The following is a 20641-nucleotide window of genomic DNA, read 5'->3' on the forward strand; positions in this document are numbered from 1 at the left end:
AGATTTTGTAATTTACAGATTTTGGGTACCACGCCCCCTTCGCCCCCAATTTGTAAAAAACGCATTTCAAGTACTAGAGACTTGTGCTTTGGAATGTACATACATTTGAGCATTATGATTACGTTCTGAAAGTTTCATTAAGATCGTATGTCTACAAAAGAAATTATTCAACAAATAAATTCTCATAATATTGCCCACACTGCAGCGCAGCACAAGCGCAGCCGCTGCTTACTGCGCAGTTAGCAGAGCGCGTTGTTATACGCGCGTCTGGATGCATGTGTATGTATGTGTGCATAGAAGAAGTGCAGAATGATTAGAATATCAGCTTAGAGGGTTCAGGGTATCTCCTAGTCGAGCAGTCTCGACTGGAGCCTTCTTACTTGTTTTGCTTGCTTTCTGCTCTTTCGAACGAAAATTGCGTTAACACGCATACACACAGGCCCGCGTGCACACACCCACACACACATGGCGTGGGCCAAAGTCCCCATAGTCGAATTACCAGCATAAAAAGTGGCCAACACACGAGCAAGCACACGAAAATATTCCCGCCACGTTTTGAATTATGCATGTCTGCCACATACTCCAACTATCTCTCTCTCTCTCTCTTGCTCACTCTCCCGGTCTCTCATTTCCTCTCTGCCTCTCTTTCTTCTTCCGGTACTCTTTCGCTCTGCTGCTCGCCAAAAAGCAAGAGGCGACAACAACCCATTGCGAAGAAAAATATGCATATTCGCAAATAAAATGATTTACAAAAAGAAGACGCAACGGATGGGTAAGTGGAAAGGGATAGACTGTCAGATATCACGTAACAAGAGATTTTAAATATAATATATCAATGGACATCTTGTAGACGTAGACCAAAGGCTTCAGTTTATATATTGTCAATATTGACGTAACTATGATGAAAGCTCTTTAATAGATAAGGCCCTAATGAATACATTATCTGATCAAATTTATATATTAATGTGAATCTCGTGAATCAGTGAATCTCGATAAGTTGTACCCCGTTAAATCGAAAATCGCAATAAAGCGCGATAAATAAATCGATCCCCTTGAACACTTTTTTTCTTGATAATTTGAACTTCTGGGTAAATCGAAAAATAAAGATTATCGAATTATTATATTATATAATATAATATATATAATTCTACTATTATACACAATAAATTGTTGTATTAAAAAGAAAAATGAAGTAAATGAAATAAATATATAAATATAATTAGAGTTTAGTACAAGTTTTTATTTTCATAATGTTTCGTTTGATATAAGTAGCTCAAGCTAGTATGAAGAAGAAACTCAATGATGTGGGGCTGTGTAACATGGGAAATTATTAAATGAAAATTTCAGATCCAATTATTTTGATTAAGCTTATTACAATGAAAAGAGTTTTATTAAAGGACTCCCTTCACTTATATATGTATATGTAGCCATAGAACACACTTGCTAACTGTCTAACGGCATACAATACTCTTTTCATAAAATTCCCTTTTACCCTGTAATAGATTCTCAACCGAGTGAGAGTCGTGGTCTGCTTCGCACTGCCTTTGCCATTCTCGACACTCAACATGCAAATGCGCTGCAGGAGACCCCGAATAATGGCTGTGGGACAGCGTGTGGGCCAACAGCCGGCAGGAAGGACATATTTGTGTATTATGCTCTTATAATAACTAAATTCGCTGCCACCAAAATCAGAGGGGCGCATTCATTTCACGCAAACACACACGAATATTCAAGGGGCAATGATGTCACTACGACATTCCTCTTTGTCTCTGCGTGTGTGTGCGTGTGTGTATGTGTGTGGGTGAGTGCATCAAATTGAAAGCAATTTTAGTTTTTGGCAAGCGCAATTAAGTCATCGTATTATTCAGTGAACAGCGGGAACTGAACAACCGTTAGGACTCGACAGAAGTGTGACTAGAAGGGTTATATATATCCAGTTGAGTCAAAGCCAATTTCAGTCACATCATGAAAAATATATTAATTATGCTGCCAATTATTCACTCGACATTTCATTAATAATTACTATGAGTCAACTGCAATTAATATATTCACATTATTTTAATATTTTGTATTTTTGCTATTCATTGCAATTCAATCAATATTAAGTGCCCTCAAAGCACGAGCACCGCAAATGCGAGTCAAAGCAATTAAATGGGGAAAAAACGAAAAACGAAAAACCAAAAAGGAAAAAATTAAATACTTCAAACAGGCAGCGCAATAAATCGCGTGACTTTGGGCCCATTTCCCAGCAAGGGCAAGATATTATAGCCCTTCACATCATATATAGCTCAAGGGGCCGTCATTTTGTGAGTGTGTGTGTGTGTATATATATTTTGTATTTTTACTCTTAATTTAAATTTGTCGCTTCACACGTGACCTTGACACGGGTCCGCTCTTCATGGCTAAACTTTTCTGTGGCCTCATAAATTTCGTATTGATTTCCGACTTTCAAAACTGATGCGAATTATCGTGGCGACAGGCCCAAGTGTACAATGAACAATGAACAATGAACAATGAGCTGTGAAACTTTATTGACTCTTTTTACTGTTACAAATTTACCCGATAGCACCCGGTGACTGCAAAGTTTTGGATGCTTTACGATGCGAGCAGTCGCTCCTCGGCTGCTGCTTCTTCTTCTTCTACTTCTTCTTACCCATTTATGCAGTAAAACCAAGAACAACATAATTTAGTCAAACAACAATAAACTGCTACTGCTGCTCGACTCGACTTGTTTTCTAGGGGGAGCACTGCACACACTCATACACACACACACACACGCACATGGAGACTCGTATAAGCATATCTACTCAGACAGTAGGAAGTCGTAGCGGAAAATGTAACTGAAACTGTTTGGGGAAATTCTGGAAAGTTTGTTTGCGTTTTTCTTCTTTTTTCCTGTTCTGTTTTGCGTGGCTTTTTGTCAAAATGTAATAAACTGCAAACAGTGGCAAAAATAATGCGAACACATAAAAAGTGCGTCAAGTTTTTATTCGTATCAGCCTCAATGTCTCGACATCTCAATTCGCCCCCCTGCCCCTATCCCTCTGCGGAGTCGTCTGCTTATTGTTTTATATTATTTACCCTTTTGCAATCGACGTTGAAAGCGTTATTCAACGCCGTGGCGCGCGAGATGGGGCAAACTTGGCTGCAGGCCTCTGTCGGGTTGATATAATTGGCGAAAGTTCTCAATCAGCTCAAAGGATCTCTTTTGAATTGGGTTCGAGTCGAGCCGAGTCGAGCGATATATATAGCTCACAGGGACCGCGATAGATGCGGCTATGAGCAATGGCAGCTGTTTGTCCACCAAATTAATGAGTTGTAAAATCTCAAATTATTGTGCCAATTCGTAGCTTCATTAAGTGCAAAGCCCAGTGACAGTGTTGACTAACGCCACACAGTCGACAGTCCGCAGTCCACAGTCCACGGTCGACGCTCGACAGTCATTGGCTAATGAAAGTCTCGCGACAAATTTGTTTGGCCAACGGCAATTTTCCCAGCGTCTGTTGACAGCTCATTAATGGCAGACAAATAGAATGCATGCGTGTGAGCGAGTGCGCAATACAATGAGCGAGACAAATGTTTTTTGTTTCATTTTCATTTTTTTCCTCTTGCCAATTGTGCAACTGATTGCCTTGTGGCAGACACGACCTCGACCTAGTTCCGGTCGCCGACACATGCCTCTGGCTCGCAAATCGAATCGAGGCTCCTCAGCTGTGCTTACTTGTGAGCTTTTATCTCGACATCCCTCGCAGTTATGACAAATTGTACGACTCATTTCACTTTGCTTTCCCTGACACTTATCACACTTGTCACACTTGAAGGCACCAACAAAGTGGGCGTGGCTGCCAGCGGCACAAAATGTTCTTGCTCGCCACACAAAAAAAAAAAAAAAAAAAAAAAGAGAAGAAATTGTAAATCAAATAAAATACGCCAACCTGATTTTCTGGAATTGAATTTTATTACTCTCGCACTTGAGGTCCAGCGATTTTTATTGATTTATTTAAGGTGGTGCATAGAGAAAAGTATGAGTACAAATTGTGGAAAAACAAAAAGTCTTAATCTTAACTTTATTTATAAGGAATCCAAGCGTTTAACGCGTTGCAGCTTCGAAGTCTTGACAGTTACGCAAAATAAAATAATCTTATTACTGCTGCTATAATCCATGCTTCATAAACTCAAATGCAAACTCGAGACGACGTTCGCCACTAATGCCAACGAGGAAAATACAGATAAGTTCCTAGAGCTGAAAATGATGACTGCAGTGCAAATAAAGCAAAATTAGCTCGACTGAAATGTGAGCAAAAAATGTAATTTATAGTGGCTGAAGAATGTGGGCAGTGGGCGTAACCATAATATGGTGGCAAACAGTTGCTTTTTAATTAAAAAGATTTCCCTTCATCAGCTTTGTTAAGTGCAAGTTCTTTTTGCGTTTATTAAACTTGAGCGACGGCGCACAGTGCGTATGAGCAACGTAGGAAGCGCACAGGAGAGTGTGTGCGAGAGAGAGAGAGAGAGAGAGAGAGAGACGTAGTGTGAGAGAGGTGCTTGCATATTATTTTGCCTTCTAGTTGATTAAAGTAATTTTAATTGCTTTTTAATGTTAATGGCTAAAGTTGCAGCTGCCGCATAACTTTGATGCACAAATATTTTGCTTCGCCTACTTATTTGCTTAAAAGTTATAAATATTTATCTGGATGAATAGCAAAAAGTGAAATGCTTTCAGTTGAATGCGTTATGCAAATGTAATGTAAATTGCATCTATTATCGGCCAATTGCTAATTAAATAGTAACGCCACACTTATCCACCTGCCAGAATTTGTGGGCAAATTAAATTTCGCAGTTCGCAATAATGTTGAATGCCAGACCTGGCCAGCTCGCCGCCAAGTTGGGCCCGTTGTTTGGCGGATTTGCGCAAAAAGCCAAAAAGTTCAACGTCACTAAGTCGACCAGGCAAAGCCTTTAAGCCATAATTTAATATATTGACACAAAGCTTACGCGTAAGACGTGTCTTTGCCGTCATAATCCTCAATATTGTATATTGACAGCTGTCGCTAACGCCCCCCGTCCGCCCTTCCGTTCGTAGCCACGAAAAATAAGAACGCAAAAATATTGTGGGGAAGTCGGAAGGAATATTGAAAGGAAAAGTAACTTTTTTTTGGCTTAATGCTCAACTATGCGGAAAACACTCGCATTTGCCTTCGACTCGACTTTGCGCTCAAGTTTGGCATTGAGTGAGATCATACATAAATACATACATACATGTATACATAAATACATGCACACATACATAAAACACCTGCAATAAAATCAAAAGTAGCTCCACTCGATGTTACCTACATTCAATAATATCGGTGATTCCATCAGATGATTGATCAGGCCAAATGCGTAGATAAAAGCACTAACCAGACTTGTGATAGTGATAAATGGTATTTATAGTAAGATTAAGAATATCATTATCTAACAGTTTTACATGACAACAAATTATATTTAAAAAAAAATTGTTATGATAATATAATAAAATAATATTGTATAAATAATAATCGAAAACTCTTCAAAATATTAAATAAGAAATTAAAGTAAATAAATCGGGTTTTTACTAATATTACTAACCATAGAACACTTTGTGCTCGGTCTATGTGTTCTTTGGTTAGTGTTAATACTAAAGCACTGATAGGGGCTCAAAATTCGCTATAGAGTTAGAACATCATTCTTGTAGTTAATCAATTTTATTTTGTTCTGCAAACCTTACTGGAAAGTCTCGTTTCACATTTAAGGTAAATTATAAAATATTACAGATGTTACATGCAGAGAATTTGTTATAATATTTACAAAAAGAATCCAATAGAAGAAATCTTATTGGAATATCCAGTAAATGCCATATCGATATAAATGTGCATCGATACTATCGACTGCGCCGTCCATAGCTTTAGCATCTATAATGCATATGTACAATTTACCATAGATGAGGAACTACATACATATATACATACATACATATATTTAAGGGGATTTTGTAGAAACATTAAAAAAAGCTCAATTTTATTGACTGATATACAAAATTTGGTATTTTGTTTCTGTGTGTATTTGTTGTTGTTTTTGTTGTTGATAGTGGCGCCAACGGATTCGGCTTGTTGTTGAAACTCAAGTGGAACGAGTTTCTCGCTTGAATGCTTGGAATATTATGGCTTGGTCGCTTCTCCATTTCCATTATCGTAGTTGTCGGTGGCCTCGTTGAAGTACGCCAGATTTTCGTCCTCCAGGGCCGAGCCGACAGTATAGGCATTCCAGATGCTGTGCATGTGCTCAGCATGAGTGTCGACGCCAGGCATTGAGGCGCTCGAGGAGACTCGACTTACCTGAGTGGCCTGGCTCGTGATGTCCGGCAGCGAGTTGCTCTGGGCGAGATTCGCTTTGTGCGCGGGCAGCTTGCCCTTGGCCAGGGCGTGGGCAGTCAGCTCCTTGACACGATCCGCATAGCGCAGCGTATTGAGCGTATGCTCCACGGAGCGCAGGCTGGGCGAGATCATGGCTATCATGCAGGTCCTCACCTTCTTGCCGCCAATGAACGAGTCGCGCAGCACCTGGGTCAGCTTGGATCCGCGAAAGGGCAGGTGGGCCGACTGACGTCCCAGGGCCCGAATGCACTCCTTGAGCGCCAGCAAGGACTTGTTGATCTCGGCGCCCTCCAGCCGCGTTAGCCGATTCGAGCTGCTGTTGTCGGCGCCGCGCTCGTTGCCCGCCAAGTCGATGAGCGAGAACTTGCCATGCAGCTGACCCATGGGGGGCAAGCGCAGCACAATTTGGAAGACGGCGTGCGAGCGCGACGACTTGGAGTTGGCCGAGGTCTGGCCGGAGGTGCGCACACTGTTGCCCAGCTCCAGCAGCTTCAGGACATCGTCGGTGTTGGCCACGGGCTCCTCGGTGAGGCCCACCACCTGCACCTTCTGCTTGCCATCCTCCAGCACGCGCAGCTGCGGCTTGCCGGGCATCAGCAGATCGTACACCCGAGTGCCGTACAGCTCAAAGAAGCTGCAGCTCACGGTGAGACCCAGGCGAGCGTATTTTGGATGGCGGAGGTACTCGAAGACATCGCCGGCGGCCAGGGCGTAGATGCCATCGCGGCAGTTCTGCTGCTTGCCCGTGAACACGCCGCCCATGGTGTGAGTCTTGCCGCTGCCCGTCTGGCCGTAGGCGAAGCAGGTGGCCATGCCCCCCTCGAAGATGTGACGGACGAGCGGCCGGGCTGTCCGCTCGTGGACCTGGGCGTTGCTGCAGTCGTCGTCGAATGTGTAGTCGAAGCGGAAGTTGTGGTGCTCCAGGAACTTGGTCAGATTGACCTGCTTGCGCGGCTCATGAACCACCAGCAGCTCCCTGTTGGGCACGCTCACCACGTCCGGCTCGAAATTATTCAGCTCCCGTCGGTTCAGCGGACGCTTGCGCACACACACCAATATCTGATGCTGCTTGGTGGGGGTGCTTGCGAAGCTCTCCGGCTGGAAGGTCATTTGCATGCGATGCATGCGCAGCATGCGTGCGATTTCCCAGTTCGGATTCTTGGGATCTGCGTCCTTGAGCGATTGGCGCAGCGCCCGCGTCTCGTCGTGCACCTGGCGGCGTCGCTCGCGCTTGACGCGCAGTCGCTCGATCTCCACGACGACATCGTCCTTGGGGGACTCGGGCACGGTGCGGGGCACCGCCGCTGCCGTCGCTGGCATTACGGCCGTAGCGATTCGCTGGCGCGCCAGCATTACGGCCTTGGGGCCCTGGCCGCTGGCCTGGGCTTGAGCCGGCCGCGGCGGTATGGAGACCAAGGTATTGTTCTGTGAGGGTCGTATTGCTGCAGGCGCGTCGTAAATCTGCGGATTGAGCTTGATTATCGTGTTGAGCGGCACCTCCTTGCCGCGCGTCACCACGCCCTCGTTCCATTCGACCGTCACAATTTTATTGGCGCTGCCGTCCAGCTTGATGATGCCAGCCTGGTGGATGCGCCCGTCGGAGCGACGTATGAACACCTGCTGATTAATGGATAGGAAATCCATGACCGGAATCCGTGTGACAGTGCACCAAAAATTTTGATTTGAAACAACAAAGTTGTTGGTGAAATGTATTTATGTGTATGTGTGTGAGTGTGTGCAAATAATTTCTGAGCGATTCAGCAACTGAAATATGAAGGAAATTTTTACTATTGCCCTTTTATGACAAAAAACGAGACCGAAAAGTTAGTTGTAGACATAAAATACAGCTCGTGCAATAAAAAATGTGTATAGAAAAATTTTTACTGTAAATTTGTAAATTCGAAAGCCAAAGTAAAAAAATTCAAGTCAAAATTGAAATGGGGTATCTAGGATTTCTGACTGAGACTGAGCTGATGTTTGACGGGTATATGAGATAATTCATCGGGTATATCCGATCTTCGGTATCTACCCTCCCCCCTGGGAATTTATTCTGTCATCAGTCGGCTCTTAAAGTCTTCCTGCCTTAAGTTGAGCTCTTTTCAATACACCAATTAGTGTCTTCTTTATACTCCACTTGCCCAACTGCCCTCGAGTGGCTGGTGTCAACAGGGCTAACCTCCCCGCTGGCCGAATGACTGCAAGTGTTAAACATCTTTGGCTGTGGCACACATAGGACCTGTGCCACAGGACCTAGTTCATAGTTTGGCAAACATGGCCCCCTTTCCATTTGGGGGAGGGAACAAAGATGATGATGCTGCAGCAGAATTTCTATAGCCGCAGCATGTTTGCACAACACTTATTTTTAGTGAAAAGTCGCTCAGTTACACGCCCTCTCGCCTCGGGCCCCCACTGGGGCCTAGGTGTGAGTGTACGCATGTGAAAGGCGAAACTTCGACAATGTCGAGCCAGTTGAGTGCATATTAAACAGAGCCCCGGGCCACGTTGCGAGTGTCGATGCGTCTTGGGCAAACATTGAGGTAGACAAAGGCCGAAGGCTGCGGCAGTTCCAGTTGCAGCTGCGCTCGCCCTCACCGTCGCCTTCATCGTCTCCGTTGGCGCTGCCACGCCCATCCAGTTTAAATAGGTACATACTTAATATCGTGAATATATTTTGTAGCTAACTCGGTTTTTCTTTTTTCCATTGGTTCAACAATTGCGCGTGGTGCATCTGACAGTGCGTCACAAACCATAAATATTGCAATAACTGCAATAACAACACTTGCGAATTCCCCGCTGAGCAAATGTCAGAAATGTTGGGAATTCGGGCGACAAATCCAATTGCAAAAATAACCAGCTGCCAAATCAAATGAAATCCAAACAAATTCAGAAAAGCAGCCAACAAAACGCAGCAACAAATGCATAAAAAAGAAGCAGAGTAGAAAAAGCCACATTCATGGAAACGCAGCAGAATTTCTGCTCAGCGGCGGAAGCGGAAGCGGCCGCAAAAAGCAAAATGGTTGCTCTCTGGCATTAAATGCAGGCTGCACACAAAACTGTTGCATACTTTCGCGCGCCTCCTTTAAATGCGCTTCAACTCCTGAAACTCGCTCAAATTGAATTTAAACAAGGAATTTTCAACAATTTTAAAGTGAATAATAAATAAAAAGAAATCATTTTTATTTATATTATTATATTATGTATAGTATACAACATGATATTCAGTAAATCTAACTTCATTTCATGTATATATTTTTGACAAATTCTCGGCTCAATAATAAATAATTTTAGATTTTTAGTTTCATTAATATTATTTTTTCCTATTTTTTATATATTTTTTTATATATATATATATTCAGTTAGCCAGTGTGAATGCCAGATTCCATTAACAGGAATTGCTCCTCCCGCGCATCGGCATGCTATGCTATTAACAGCATTATGTTAATAACATAACCCAAACACCAGTTCTCCTACTGGTTCGCGGTACTCAGCGTCCGGCTGAATACTTCGTCTGCCCCGCCACTTGTCACTTGCCTCTTGTATTTATCAGCGACGCCACTCCAACATTTAAGTAGCCAAATATATATATTTTTAAATTTTTTTTCTATAATTTAGTTATTTTTTAGTCATTTTGTTCAATATTCCACAATGTAACATATTTATTTGTTATTTATACCAAATTTGTTTAAATATTTACCTTCAGGTAAGAGAGTATCATTAATTAGTATGAATGCCTCTAAACGACACAAACTTGCGCCTAATCACTTATGTATATACACACCCCCACATAAGCACATACACGAGCACACACACACATGGGTCGTTTATTTAGACAGCCGGTTATAAATGTTGCTTGAAACTAAACTCTGCCGTACTTGTAAAAACATGGGATGTCATTAAAAAATAAGCAAAAGTGCCTCTTAAATTACAACCCATAATTTTCGCATATTAGTTGAGCGTCATCTTGGGTATGGGCATCGGTGGAATCATATGCATTCAACATGCAATTGCGTGCCAGCAGGGGCAAACGAACCCAGCGCCGACGTCGCGACGTCGACACGACAACGAGGACGCAACGGGTGAAGCCTGAAATTAAAACATTATTCATAAGCAGCCCAGCCAAGCGACGTCTGAGAATGGAGAGACGAGGGCAGCCAAGGATCATATCGCTCTAATGGCATGCTACCCAGGAGCTGCTTGTGCCTGGTTATGCCCCTGCTTGCAGACCAGTCCGGGGCTGGTCTGGCGCTGGCGCTGGCGCTGGCGCCTTACTACTTTTCAGTTCTAATGACTCCAATGCGAGTCGCAAAAGTCTGGTAATTGTAAACTTTACGTGCCGCGCTGCAGTGCACCAGTCGCCGCAGTCGGGGTCAGCCAGGCAGCGCCTGGGCGTGGGCCAGGGCCCCGCCCCTTTGACATCTCGAGTGTAATCAAAATTTCGCAGCGCGTTTCTAATGAACTGGTTTCGTTTTTGTTTTTCCGCATACCTGCGAATCGACTCCAATTTATTGAGCTATAAAGGTGTCAAAGTGTTGGCCTCTCGCTCTGCCCAGATTTAATGCCATATTCGTTCATTGTGAATAATTAAGAAAGAGCTTGCGTGTGCTAAGTACGCTTCCGAGTTCACATCTGCCCCCTCTCTCTATCGATCTCTCCCGCTCTCGCTCTCGCTCCGCTTTCGCTTTCGCTCTGGCTCTCGCTCTGCTTTCCTTTTGTCCATCATTACCATAAAAAATCTCATTAGGGCAAATGTATAATATAATGACTCTAGCTTTAGCTTTGCGGGTTCGTTTAATTTTTTCGCTTTTTGTTTTTTGTTTTTTTGCCACATTTAAGATGGTCTTGCAATTCATTAGTCGCTCGCCCAGGTGAATGGAGCAGAGGTACAACAGGAGCTAGCAGAATACTTAGTTTTTATACATCACATTTTCCTAATAAATTTACGCAGGCAAATGCCGAGGCTCAGCAGGCGAGTTGTTTGGAGGCCTTAAGCCGCATTTCAATTTGTTTTCAGTCACATTCCGTAGCGGAGCCACAGGCTTTACACATACATCAAATATTACTCCTAGTTTATCGGTTATTCCAAACACTTTTCAAATACGAAAATGAACAACTTGTAAGTTAAATTGAATATATATTTATATATATATTTTAGTTGAGTAAATAAACGACATTTCAGCATTGCCAACTGGATGAAGTGCCATGGCACCGAGTCTCCGCCGTACAATGCGCCGCGGGTTGAGCTCCTGCGTCCTATGACCTCGGAGCTGCAGAGCCTGCAGAAGCTGGCGCAGGAGGCGAGACGCGAGCAGATGCACAGCCTGGTCCTCAAGGAGAAGGCCACCTACGACGCCGAGCTGAGGAGCACGCTGGGCAAGTCCTTCGTGCAGGACGATGTCTGCGACCGAAAGCTCTGCGATCGCTACGGCTGTCGGCGAGATAAACGGGCTGCCTAATCTACACTCTTAACTATCTAGTTGCTGGCACTCAATAATGAAAATGGTCCGCGGCGGCGTCTGTATAGCACACGTTAACTAAAGAATGCATCGATCTGTTACTTTTAACCAAATTCCGTTTACACCTTAAAGTAAAAAGTATTTCATATTCAATTTCGAGTTTTCCAACATTGATTTTCTCCTAAAGCTGCTCTTGTCAATTGCCAGATAAAGCAATAACTAACTGCACAATGAGCTGTATCTATAAACACTGACGATATTCATAGACACTCTTATACAGTCTCTGAAAACTTATTAAATAAATATGAAACATCTCAACACCACAAAGTCGATGTACAGTACTAGCAGTGTTGCGAACTTCATGATAGAGCAATTGATTCTACTACTACTTTTGCTACACAAGTTTATGAAATATATTCGTAAAAGGGACATATTAAAACTTTGTAAACCTTTTAACAATACAAGTCGATTTCCAACACCATCAAATAGTATTACGAATTGAATAATGCTAGAGTAATTGAGTATACGTCAAATAAATGAGGCTGTTATCGTGGTAATGATCGTCACACTACACTGCAGCAGTGCTGGAAAACGTAAAAGTGTAGACATGCATCGATTCATACTCTCAAATAGTCTAACCGATAAAAATTAACTATACGAGATAGGATATAATAATAGCAGCAGTGCTGTAAAACGAAAAATCGACGAATATTTGAAAAAATCCTTATAAAATATTCAGATACCAATTCACACCAAGTGCGAGCTCGTTGATAAAAGTGATTACTACACTTCTTAGCACGTCTCCTGTTACAATGAGCCAATGGGGCGTAACTGTTTTAGTGCCATTACACAACACTGCCAATTACTAAAACGAAAGTTTCATTTATCAACAATAATACATACTAATTGTGCACGCCTTGGAATTTTTAGCAACAATCATTAACGCGAATCTAACCGCCCATCCGCCCCGCCTACACGCCACCCCTCCACCCGGCCGGCCAATGGGGCGTAACTGCTTTAATTACACACAAATTATTTCGCAATGAGGCTGCAAAATTGGGGCAAAATGAGTTGCATTTATTTGCGTAACTCAGCAGCTCAGCTCACCTCTCCAATTCTCTGGCCCCAACTCTTTGGGGGCGATTAAATCTGCTGAAAACTGAAACTTATTTGGCCAGAACTAGCTGCAAATGTCAGTGTTAAGCAAAGTACTCTACTAAGAGGATAAGCTTCAGTCGGTCGGTCCTTTCCTTGGTTGCCTGAGGGCTGGGCGGCATATGTCTCCAGCGTTCGATTTGGATGCCTGCTGCTGTCCCAATTTGCACCCTTTTCAATGCAATGTGTGAAATATGTGAAGCACTTGGATGCGACACACCTGCCATACGCCCACAAGACGAGGCAAGGGTTCCTATTGTTGTTTGTTGGTCAAATTGTCGTAAATTAGTTTTAACACCTGACTGAGTGGCTTTTCAAGTGGTCTCTGTGTTTCCCTCTCACTCTCTCTCTCTGTCTCTTTCTCTCTCTCTCATTCGAGTTTTCTCAACAAGTTTGGGCTACTTTGGAGCCTTTGCTGTCAGCTTGCGGACAGCAAGGATCCGTGGGCGAGAACCCTTTCGGGCTCTCGTCCAGGGCTGACTTTGTCATTTGTTTTGTGGTGTGTGAAATTAATGTAATCGCATTTTAAGCATAAACTATGTAAGAACATTGCTTTTCAATTAGGTTGCATGCCGAACAGCTGTCCGACCGAGCCAAAGGAGTTTCGCATTGAGTGCCAACTTCTGCAAATGCCATCGAACCAATGAACCAGACAACTTGGCTAAAATGAGCTGGCAAGTGCTTGCGGTATTGGACGAAAGTAGAGGTAAAGGTGCGGATTACCCGCCGCTGATGAGTAGCTTAACCTTGCTGACACTGACACTGCGACCGTTCCAATTTGGACAAGCAAATTTCGTTAAAAATCCCATCATAAAAACCCAAACCAAATGCTGCACAAATCCAAATGCTGTAAAAATACAACGAAAACATTTGGGTCACTTCGTATTTCTCGCATTTTTTGTGTGTTTTGTTCGTTTTTGGTTCTTCGTTTATTTTATGGCAGCTTTCAAAGTTTTTACTCATTGCTCGCTGGCTGTCCGCCTGTCCGTCTGTCCCTCTGTCCGTCTGTCCCTCTGTCCGCCAGTCCACCTGTCCACCTGGACAAGCGGAGCAGCTGCAGCCGCAGTCACAGCCGCAACAGCTCTCGCCAAGGTGGCAATAAAATAAATGGCAGCACTTTCGGTTTTGCCCGCACAAACCAGCACGGCTAACGAAAAAGGCAATTTGGGGAAAGGTGGATGCGATGCCGTATACGCCATATATCAAAGGGCGAAGGAGTAGAGCACATAAACCAAAGCTCCACGAGCGAAGCACCACGATGGAGAGCGAATGAGAGAGAGGGAGAGAGGAAGTACAAGAGCGTGAGTCAAAGTTGGAGGGAGATTTGCTCGAGAGTTGGTTAGCGGCAAATATTTGCGGTATTTTCACTTGGCCACTGAGTGGTTTATGACTCCTTATGGCGCCTGCAGCTAGAGTAGTTTGTATTATTGTTGGTGCTGAGGCGCTGTTACTGTGGCTGCGGCCAGGTAAATCCAAACACTAAAAGGCACTACGACTCTTGGGTATTTGCAAGCATCCACTCCGTCCACTCCATCCATCCATCCGCCTGGAGCTGCTCAGGTGACTGACTGACTGGCACTGCGCTTAAGATTAATGCCCGGCCAAGGCGACAACCACATCCGCTGCTCATTGTTCAAAAATATTGACAATGTGGCCAATGCACACGAATAAAACATAATATTGAAAGGAGAAACGTAATTTCTAAAAGGATTACGAAAAGCTTTAAAGCAAAGCCAGCGACAGCGACAAGGACAACGGCAACGGCAACAGCAACGGCAACGGCAAAGACGGCGATGCCAACATGAAAAATGAATTGCAAAGAATTGAAAAGGAATGGCGAAGAAAATGAGAAGAAGGCAGGGAAAGCACAGCGAGTTTTCATTTGTGCGCCACTTGGCGCGCTACTTACACACATGAGCAAAGGCTCAATGCTGTAAAATATGTGAAAAATGAACGGAAATACCGCAACGACGAGGCGGAAATGAAAAATACACGTACAAAGATGCCACAAAATGGCCGACGAAAGCCTCAAATCAAAGAGCTTTACGCGCGCGTGTGTGTATTATATATATATATATATATGTGTGTGTGTGGGTGTGTGTGTGTGGGAGGTGGATGAGCAAGTTATTGTCGTATATGTATGTGTATGTCATGACATGCACGCTGTATGTAATTAATGACAGCCAAATTGATGTCGAAATGCTAAAGGATGTTACCTCTGATAACAAAGCACATGGCTTGTTAGCGGATCGAAGATAACATTGGATTATTTACTGGAATTGATGAGAGTATATTGGCTTCAAATATCATATAGAAAGATACAAGCGTTGAGATTCAGCTTTGAAGTATTTTGAATTGAGAGACTTCAGGTGACTAGCTTTACCAGACTAACTTTACCATCATCATCAGAATTAATTAAATTTAATTCATAAATTAAATTAAAGAAAATAAAAATATTTCAGGCGTTAAATTATACTCATTGAACTAGTAAATAAATAATGATTTGTATACAACAAAATAAAAATAAGTCTTTATACATATATCAATATATAAATATAAAAATATATGCATTTAATTGAAAAAGAAAAATAAAAAAAAATAAAATAATATAAAGAGAAAAAAAAATAAATAAAAACATTAATGTTGCTCAACAACAATATATGATTTTATTTTTATTTTTTATATATTTGTATTTTGTACATACATATATGTAAATACATGTATTTTCATATTTTCGATGACTTCATACACAACGAGAGTAAGATTCTTCAGACTTTCTTCGGCTGTGAACGAGTATTGGGCAGTCGGTAATGCTCTGTGTAGCTCATTTTAAGTAATAAACTTACTTCTATTGCGTAGCCAGACAGTCAGTGGAAATTACTAGCTGACCTCAGTGGCTCTAGATGTCGGGACGTTCAGTGCCGTTCAGTGCTCCGCCATGGCCGACCTGATCAGCTCACTGCTGCGATTTGTCTACTACTACTCCATGCTGATGGGCGTGCTGAACTTTGGGGTCGACTGGCCCACGGGTCGAGCGCTCATCACACGCCGAGTCTCGATCTACGCGGCCGTGGTGAACGTGATTACCATTTGCAGCCTGCCCTGGCTGTGCGGCACACAGGTAATTGACTCGCTGTGGCCGCGGACGGAGCACTTGCACGATTACCTGTACGTGGCGATCCAGGGCGGTCGCGTGCTCTGTGTGTGCGTGACGCTAGTGGCGCGCTGGGCGCATCGGCAGCGGTTCATGCGACTCGTGAACGCCTTTCAGCGCCTGGCGCAGCAGAAGCCCCGAGTGAAGCGCATGTGGCGACGCGGCATCATAAGCAAAGTGCTGAGCGCGTTTCTCATTGACCTCCTGCAGACGATCGTCCTGCTGCAGCGAATTTACGAGGAGTTCACCGTTGCACTGGTGCTCACGGTCCTCGTTGTGCACATACTCTCCGTGCTCGTCAACCTGATTATCTCGCACTACTACTTCGGCCTGCTCAACATCTACGCCCACTATATCCTACTCAACCTGGAGCTGCGCTCGGTTCTGGCCGAGGTGCGACGGCTGGAGTTTGAGTACCGCAAAGGTGTCTTTGCCATCACGTGTTGTGCCCTGGCCGACAAGCTGGAGGCGATAGCCGCCACCCAGTCCCAGCTGCAGAAGCTGCTGCAGATCTTAACCAGCTGCTTCGGCCTGCAGACCGTGCTGATCACCATCAGCTACTACATGGCGGGCGTGGCCATGATCTACTTAGCCTTCTGCGAACTGACTGGCGACATTCGCTTGGACTGGAACGTAAGCAACTTGGTGCTGCTTAGCTTACACTTCGCCTGCTACTTCGCAGACATTTACATATCGGTCAACATAATGTACTCCCTGCTGGATGCACACGCCGAGATGCTGGGCCTGCTCTCGGAGAGCACAATCCTCGCCCCGGGCCTGGACCGGCGACTGGCGAGTGTCGTAAGACAATCACGATTCAGTTTCATATAAGATCAATCACATCTAACATTTTCACACAGTTTGACAGCTTTCAGTTGCAGCTGGCGTGGAATCCCTTGAAGTTCTCTGTGCTGGGACTCTACAACATGGAGAAGTCGAAGGCAGTCACCTTGGCCAGCTCAGTGGTTACCAGTTCCCTGGTGCTCATACAAAACGACTTCAAAAATGCATATTTATATTAGCTGAACCCGTTTTCAATAAACAATTCGATTATATGATAGTAAAACTACAGCTTATTTCTGGGGACCGTGTGTGATTTCCCTAAGATAAACCAGAAACCAAAGAATTTATTATTACGTTTTATTTGTTTCGCTTAATGGATTTTAATGAATTTAGCAGCATATAATCTACATATTCTAGTAAATATGTTCCATATTAGAAAACTTACCAAATCACTCTTATATCGGCTAAATTTGCAAATGACCTTTGATATATAGAATTCCGCACATGTTTAGCCTGTACTCAAAATTCAGCAAAAATTAAAATTGTATAAAATACACATTAATCTACATAGAAAACTTGGTGACTCTCATATCCTATAGTATTCGAGATAAACTCTTATACTCTTATACATATAGACAAAGAGTAGAATATATATCCTTATTTTATGGCGTCAGCCACGGCCCTTTCTGCCGTTTACATACATTTCAATCAAATTCTGATTTTCGTTCAGCTTCAGTATGTAAAGCTCATCGAATGACAACGGTAATTACTATTACTTATTAGGGTCGTTCCATTAGGAAATTAATTCAAGCTGCCTATTATCATATCAGTCAATCAGTCATTGCATCAGAGGGGTCTATACACAATTGGAAATTGCAATTCATTTCAGTCCCACACAATGTTCGACCCGGTGAAGTTTATTCTGCGCTTAGTGTACTTCTACTCGCGGCTTCTGGGCGCGCTCAACTTTGAGATTGATTTGAGAACGGGACGAGGTCGGATCACGCGTCGGGCCTCGATCTACGCAGCTGCGGCAAACGTCATGATCTTCAGTCAGCTAATCTTGTTGAGTAACAGTGAACTCATGCACACGATGTGGCTCAAGGCCGGCGTGCTGCCCGAATACCTCTACCTGGTCATTCATACGACGCGGCTGAGCTGCGTTTCGGTCACTCTGCTCAGCCGGTGGTGGCAGCGCCGTCGCCTGATCGAGCTCATCAATGCCCTCAGTCGACTGGCGTTTCGGAAGCCGGAAGTAACGAGAATGTGGCGACATCGAGTTGTGATTAAGTGTCTTAGCATTTTGTTGTCGGAAGTCTTTCAGGTCATCCTAACTCTATTCGTGTTCCAACGCCTCATGACAGTTTACATGGCTGTCAGCATTATAATGCTGTATGCGCTGACTGCGTTGGTCAATGTCATCATCTCACATATCTACTTCATAAACGTGAATGTCTATTGCCACTACTGCCTGCTCAACCGGGAGTTAAAGGCGGTGCTCGTAGCGGCTCGATCGCTGGAGGCTGAACCTGGCCTGCGCACTACGCGCATGAGTCGATACTTCACTCTGACCGATCAACTGGAGGACATCGCCCGCACGCAATCTCAACTGCAAAGCCTTTTGCAATGCTCATCTCGCATCTTTGGCATTCAGAGCCTGTGCGTGTCCGCCATTACCTACATTTCCGTGATGGCCACCATCTACTTTACCATTATCGGCTTCAACGTTACCAAAGCCATTCCCAGTTGGAAGTACGTGAACCTTCTCCTGTTTTGCGAAACCTTCTTCTACTTTGCGGATGTGGTGATTACCATGGACAATCTGTACATTGTTCTAGACGTTCATGGCGAAATGCAGAGTCTGCTACAGCAATTTTCAACGTTGGCTCCGGGTCTAGACTCACGCTTCGAGATGGCGGTAAGTGGATATATTCGCTTCAATCACCAGATCTAATGGATTGCCAATTCCTTTCAGTATGAAAGCTTTCAGCTGCAGCTGGTGCGCAACCCATTGAAGTTCAAGCTCTACAATCTCTACAAAATGGATCGCTCCACGGCTGTCGCCATGTTCAGCTCAGTTATAAGGCATTCTCTGTACTTGGTTCAATATGAGGTACAAAATAGATCAAAATAGATACTACCGAGCTCAAAGCTTGAAATTAGGTTATTTGTTTTCCTATTGGATTTTCAGTTATTCTATGGGAGTATTAAATTTCAGAACTGGATGGCTTATAAACCAACCTATATTCCCATGAAATGCAAATATGATTTAGCTCATCGACATATTTGTCCCATGTAATGGACTTTATTTAACTGAAATCCCTGCCCTAGTCAGAAATTGAGCAACGGTCTAAATATTAATTTCACATTGACCTTATCGAGATGGATCCAATATTTCAACTTTATTCTGATAAAATATAAGTAATATTCTTGAACTCCTCATCTCAAATAATGAATGTCTGGCCTTAAATATACATAAATGTGCTTTTCATGCTTTCGCACATTTATATCATATATCATTAAATATTTTGATCTTGTCATTCATGCACAAGATTGGATTTAATGACTTTGAAAAATATTTTAAACTATAATTATAATTTAAAGCTTTGTCAGTTGGGCCATCAGCTATATCAAATTCTTTATGTTATCAACAAATCAAAAGTTGTGATGTGATGATGATATTCGTGTCAATTTTAGTCTTTAATAGATTTTAAAGTTTCTTGTTGAAATGAAACCCCATTACATATACAATAAAACGTCTTACCAAAAAATAGCCATGTAATATTTACATCTGCAATATCGGCATTTATCTTATAGACATCTAAATACTGCTTATATTCATTTCCTTTAAATTTCATGAGCTCTCAGCTGCAAGTCATATGCAGTCCTTACACAATCTTCCTCTCCTATCATCTAAGAGGTGAACAAATTAAATTTTACAGTCTTTGCCAGTTTATTTAGAAATCAACTGTATGCTAGGAATTTAAAGACATTAAAAATACAAATTTAAATTTAATTTAAAAAATATGCATTTTATCCATCAAATGTAAGCCTCAAACCAAAAGAAAAACAAGAAAACAGGCTTTGACAATTGGTCTAATACACTAGCCGAAATTCCATTTGAGTTGATTGGTTAAAGGTAGCTTAAAGCTATTGCTTTAAAACGGATTTTATCGACCTGACAGGACTGAGTGTGTGGGTGTGTGTGTTAGGGAGGAGGTGTGCAGCTATATCTTTTCAACGCAAACGAAACGAAGCTCTGGGCAATTTATGAGACGGCCAACAAAAGAAAACACAATGTTCCTTGGACAGAGGCACAGAGACAGTTTGAATTTGAGCTGGGGCAAAGGAAGGCAACCAGAGCCAATGTCCTGGCATTTATTTCGGTATCTCTGCGAGAAGAATGGGCGGAGCGGTGGGCGCGGCGAGGCGAAAGACAGAAAGGCATCCCGACCATATGGAGGTAACTGTGTCAATGGCATGTGTAATTGCGAGCAAGCCAAACGATAATGACAGTCCCATACAGTGGCTGGCAAGAGTGTTGGGCTTGCGGTAAAGCCTGGTGCTGGGGATGTCCTTTGTGTTGCGATTGCCAGGCATTTATAACTTGGCAACTTTGGCACGCCCGACGACACTGACAAATCCTGTCGCAGCAGCGCTCGATGGAGCGTCAATTTCTTTGCCACAATGGCAAATGGCAA

At 43.2% G+C, this 20641-nt stretch overlaps 2 protein-coding genes and 2 pseudogenes across 3 annotated transcripts; 3 read left to right on the plus strand and 1 right to left on the minus strand.

The window, feature by feature from the left end:
* Nucleotides 1-6009: 6009 nt before the first annotated feature.
* LOC108617596 (kinesin-like protein Klp59C) lies at nt 6010-8039 on the minus strand. Of its 2 annotated transcripts, XM_018013432.2 has the most exons (2): nt 6357-8039; nt 6010-6291 (listed from the first exon to the last, which is right to left on the minus strand). In XM_018013432.2, exons 1-2 carry the CDS (start codon nt 8037-8039, stop codon nt 6208-6210), a joined length of 1767 nt encoding a protein of 588 aa, XP_017868921.1. In that variant the 3' UTR covers nt 6010-6207. The 2 variants fall into 2 exon arrangements, with proteins under 2 accessions (XP_017868921.1, XP_017868920.1); XM_018013431.2 differs by having other exon boundaries at nt 6010-8039.
* Nucleotides 8040-11348: 3309 nt separating this feature from the next.
* On the plus strand, nt 11349-12001 carry LOC149268797 (uncharacterized). The gene is made up of 2 exons (XM_089471131.1): nt 11349-11508; nt 11572-12001. Exons 1-2 carry the CDS (start codon nt 11498-11500, stop codon nt 11846-11848), a joined length of 288 nt encoding a protein of 95 aa, XP_089327257.1. The 5' UTR covers nt 11349-11497; the 3' UTR covers nt 11849-12001.
* Nucleotides 12002-15873: 3872 nt separating this feature from the next.
* On the plus strand, nt 15874-17179 carry LOC108615032 (putative gustatory receptor 59d pseudogene; annotated as a pseudogene).
* Nucleotides 17180-17838: 659 nt separating this feature from the next.
* Nucleotides 17839-19074, plus strand: LOC108615033 (putative gustatory receptor 59d pseudogene; annotated as a pseudogene).
* The last annotated feature ends 1567 nt before the right edge of the window (nt 19075-20641 follow it).

The sequence above is a fragment of the Drosophila arizonae genome, chromosome 5 (genome assembly GCF_054131065.1).
Source record: "Drosophila arizonae isolate 15081-1271.41 chromosome 5, UAZ_ARI_1.0, whole genome shotgun sequence".
NCBI lineage: Eukaryota > Metazoa > Arthropoda > Insecta > Diptera > Drosophilidae > Drosophila > Drosophila arizonae.

Bases quoted from the DNA above. Each gene is read 5' to 3' on its own strand.
- LOC108617596 (XM_018013431.2), bottom strand. From the start codon at position 8,039: ATGGATTTCCTATCCATTAATCAGCAGGTGTTCATACGTCGCTCCGAC.